Source organism: Glycine soja, chromosome 19 (assembly GCF_004193775.1).
Source record: "Glycine soja cultivar W05 chromosome 19, ASM419377v2, whole genome shotgun sequence".
NCBI lineage: Eukaryota > Viridiplantae > Streptophyta > Magnoliopsida > Fabales > Fabaceae > Glycine > Glycine soja.
Genome location: NC_041020.1, coordinates 37,286,956 through 37,290,734, shown reverse-complemented (window position 1 = coordinate 37,290,734; position 3,779 = coordinate 37,286,956). Strand labels below are relative to the sequence as shown.

The 3,779-nt window shown below is 34.9% G+C and overlaps 1 protein-coding gene across 1 annotated transcript; it reads left to right on the top strand.

Moving 5' to 3' along the window:
- The first annotated feature begins 638 nt into the window (after positions 1–638).
- LOC114398027 (cation/calcium exchanger 2-like) lies at positions 639–3,268 on the top strand. The gene has a single exon (XM_028360138.1). It carries the CDS (start codon positions 1,236–1,238, stop codon positions 2,961–2,963), a length of 1,728 nt encoding a protein of 575 aa, XP_028215939.1. The 5' UTR covers positions 639–1,235; the 3' UTR covers positions 2,964–3,268.
- The last annotated feature ends 511 nt before the right edge of the window (positions 3,269–3,779 follow it).

Sequence of the window (3,779 nt, the reverse complement as noted above, 5' to 3'; positions counted from 1 at the left end):
TAGTCCTACAAAACTCGCACATGATTTCCTATAAATAATATTTGGTTCTTAACCCTTTGATTTTCATAGGAAAAGAATAATAAATAATTCAAAATTTGATTAGAAGGTAAATAAAGTTTGATAAAAAAATTATTATTTTTGTTAACAATTGAACTCGAATAATATTTGAATGATTTAATCATTTGATTATTTGTTTATTAAAACAATTAATAAAAAATATATTGTAATTAACCAAGAATTGTTTTAATATATATTGTAATTAATTTTTTTAGTAAACATATATTGTTAGTAAAAATTTTATACTGTCAATTAATCAAAATTTATTTTTAAAAAATTATAATAATTAATAAATTTATCATAAATGAGTGTGTAATATAAAAAAATATTTGCATTATGGGTGTATATACTATTTATTCTAATTTAAACGAAAAATATTGTTTATACCAAAGGAAAAAGTATACCAAAAATGAATAATAGTATCTTTTCTTACGAATCTTCTTAGTATTTTATGAAGAAAGTGGTAAATAAAGAAAAAATATATTAGAAAATTTATAAATATTTAATGTCTCTATCTAAAAAGTAAGTGGATCATGACGATTTTATGGGAAGATTTATGATATATTCAATTCAAATTTAAAAACTTCTTCGTAGAGATAGGAACACACCCTTACTCGTTGGATCTCCCATTCTCTGTACACTCCCCTCAGTACGACAATCACCAGGAATGCAACTTCTGTTACCACGACACGTGTGTTCCCTTCCATTGCTTTTGCTTTTGCTTTTCATCATGATTCTGAAACCGAACCTTCGAATAACCAAAAACTAGACTCCAGACAACACAACAACACAAGACGTGTGTGGCAGCGACTCATGCTATTCGTTTTTTTTTCATCTCATCTCAATGCTATTTCTATTTCCCACTTTTTCCTACAAAAATCAATTGCTCAGCCTCTCATAAGTTCTCTCTTTCTCTTTCCTAATCTCTTGCACAAACCAGACACCAATTTCACATAAAGAAAGTGTATTTAAGCAAAAAAAAAAAATTGAGTTTGAGGTCAGTACTCAGTACCCTTTTTTTTGTTATACTTGTTTATTTATTTTATTTTTCTTGATACCATCAAATCTTGGATTTTTAGTACCCCAATTGGGTTTTATACTTTTCTTCACCACCAAGTTTCAATCTTTCCATGATCATGAAATTGGGTTTTGTTTTATAATAACAATAATCTCTCAACATGCCCTCCACCATGGTTTCTCTCTCCAAACGCATGGGGTTCACCTTGTTCTTGAACACCTCCTTCCTCGTGATTGTGTTTTGTGTTTCTCTTATTGTTCCCTTCCACTCTTCATCAGAACACGTTGTTCTGAGGAGCAACAGGGTTGGTTTGAGGGGTGAAGAACAAGATTGCAAGAGTTTCCACAGTTTGGAGGACTCCAAAGCCAAGTGCTTGTACTTGAAATCCAATGATCCATGTGTCTCTCAGGGCTATGTTGACTACCTTTACCTTTTCTATTGCAAATTTGGGGGTTTCCCTCTGTTGGGTCACTCTCTTTTGTTTCTTTGGCTTTTGGTTCTGTTCTATTTGTTGGCCAACACTGCCTCTGAGTACTTTTGTCCTTCTCTTGACAACTTGTCCAAATTGCTGAGGCTCTCTCCCACAATTGCTGGGGTGACCCTTCTCTCTCTTGGAAATGGTGCTTGTGATGTTTTTGCCACCCTTGTCTCTTTCAAGGGTAGTGGGACCCGTGACATTGGCTTCAACACTGTGCTTGGGGGTGCTTCCTTTGTGTCCTGTGTGGTGGTTGGAATAGTGAGCATTGCAATAAGGCATAGGGGGATCCGGGTTAAGAAGTGGGACTTGGTGAGAGATGTTTGTTTCCTCCTCTTGGTTCTTCTGTGCTTGTTAACCATTTTGATTGCTGGTGAGATTAATGTTCCTGGGGCAATTGGGTTTTGCTTGATGTATGCGGTGTATGTGGTTGTTGTTTATGTCTTGTCTACCCGAGGGAACAAGGGTGTGTGTGGAGATGCTGATGGTGAAATTGGTTGTGATTTATCTGTTCCTATGCTCAGTGGGATGGAGAAAGGACTTGTAAATGGAGCTCAGGAATGTAACATGAAAATTGAGAGGAAACGTTGTTGTTTACAATCTTCAATGTGTAGTATGTTACTCTTTGTCTTGGAGATGCCACTTTACTTGCCTAGGAGATTGACAATTCCTGGTGTTTGTGAAGAGAGATGGTCCAAAGTTTATGCAGTTTGTTCAGCTATGCTAGCACCACTTCTCTTGTCTTTCTTGTGGATACCTAATCATCTAAACGGCTTCAACAGCATTATTGTTTATGGAATTGGATTGTTGATTGGGATTATATTAGGGGTTATTGCATTTTTCACAACCAATGTGTCAAACCCTCCAAGGAAGTACTTGCTTCCTTGGCTTGCAGGAGGGTTTGTGATGAGTGTGACTTGGAGCTACATTTCAGCTCAGGAATTGGTGGGATTGTTGGTTTCACTTGGTTACATATGTGGAGTTAGTCCTTCAATACTCGGGCTAACAGTTCTTGCTTGGGGGAATTCACTTGGGGATTTGGTGACAAATTTGACAATGGCTTTGAATGGTGGATCAGAAGGTGCTCAAATAGCAATATCAGGTTGTTATGCTGGCCCTATTTTCAACATAGTAGTTGGATTGGGCTTATCTCTTGTGAGCTCTTCTTGGTCTGAGTACCCTTTATCTGTTGTGATCACTAGAGACCCATATCTGTGGGAAACATTGGCACTTTTGGGGGTTGGATTGGTTTGGGCACTTGTCGTGCTGATTAGAAGAGACATGAAGCTTGATGCACTATTGGGAGGAGGGCTTTTGGTTATTTACTTCATTTCTCTATTCCTGAGGCTGATTCAGACACTTGGTTCTCTCCAATTTCAGCATATGTTGTTAGGCTTATTCTTCAGCAGATGATAATGAATTGTGAATTTCTCATCATATTGGTATAGCTATTAGCCACTGACATCACTTTCTGTGCAGGAGCTATATTGTGCAACCATGATAGGTAGGCCTAAATTAGATAGCGTTAGAACTTCCACTGCTATTTGTACTTAGCTTTTCTTGGCTAATGCCATTTTTAATACATTAAGATCACAAAATTACATCCATACATGTATAGAGAGAAGAAGATCAAGTTACTGTCTAAAGTCTCAATAACTCTTGCTAAAGTTTTTTCCTCTTCTTTTTACAAATAGAATTTTATTAATTGAATTGTTGGATGACCATCATGCAATCCAAATTTTAGATAAAGTAAATTTGCATTTGTGATCTTATTGTCAATATTTTTTTAATAAGTATATCATGTGCAAAATTATATTTATTTAATAAAATATTAAATAAATTTTAAAATTTTATAGAAATTTGTAGATTTAATTCATAACTGAATTATTAAAATTGAAGTTATGTATTATCAAATTTTACTTGAGAAAAAAATTTATCTATAACAACTCATACACCATTTTCAACTAAATCAACTAAATGAACTAAATCCCATGTCTAAGGGAGCTAAATTCACGTTTCTTATTTTACTCCGTATTTTCTTTATCGAGAAATTATTAGTTAGTGAAATCCTTTATCCGAAAGAGCATGATAATGTCCCTAGGTTTAACCAATCACATTTAAACCGCGTGGATGGATGTATTTGTCATCTTCTAATCCACTCCACTCGTTGAAAGCTAAATTGAGGATGAATGCCGATATATCTCAAGACATCTCGAGGAAACGCCAAAA

Bases quoted from the DNA above. Each gene is read 5' to 3' on its own strand.
- LOC114398027 (XM_028360138.1), top strand. From the start codon at position 1,236: ATGCCCTCCACCATGGTTTCTCTCTCCAAACGCATGGGGTTCACCTTG.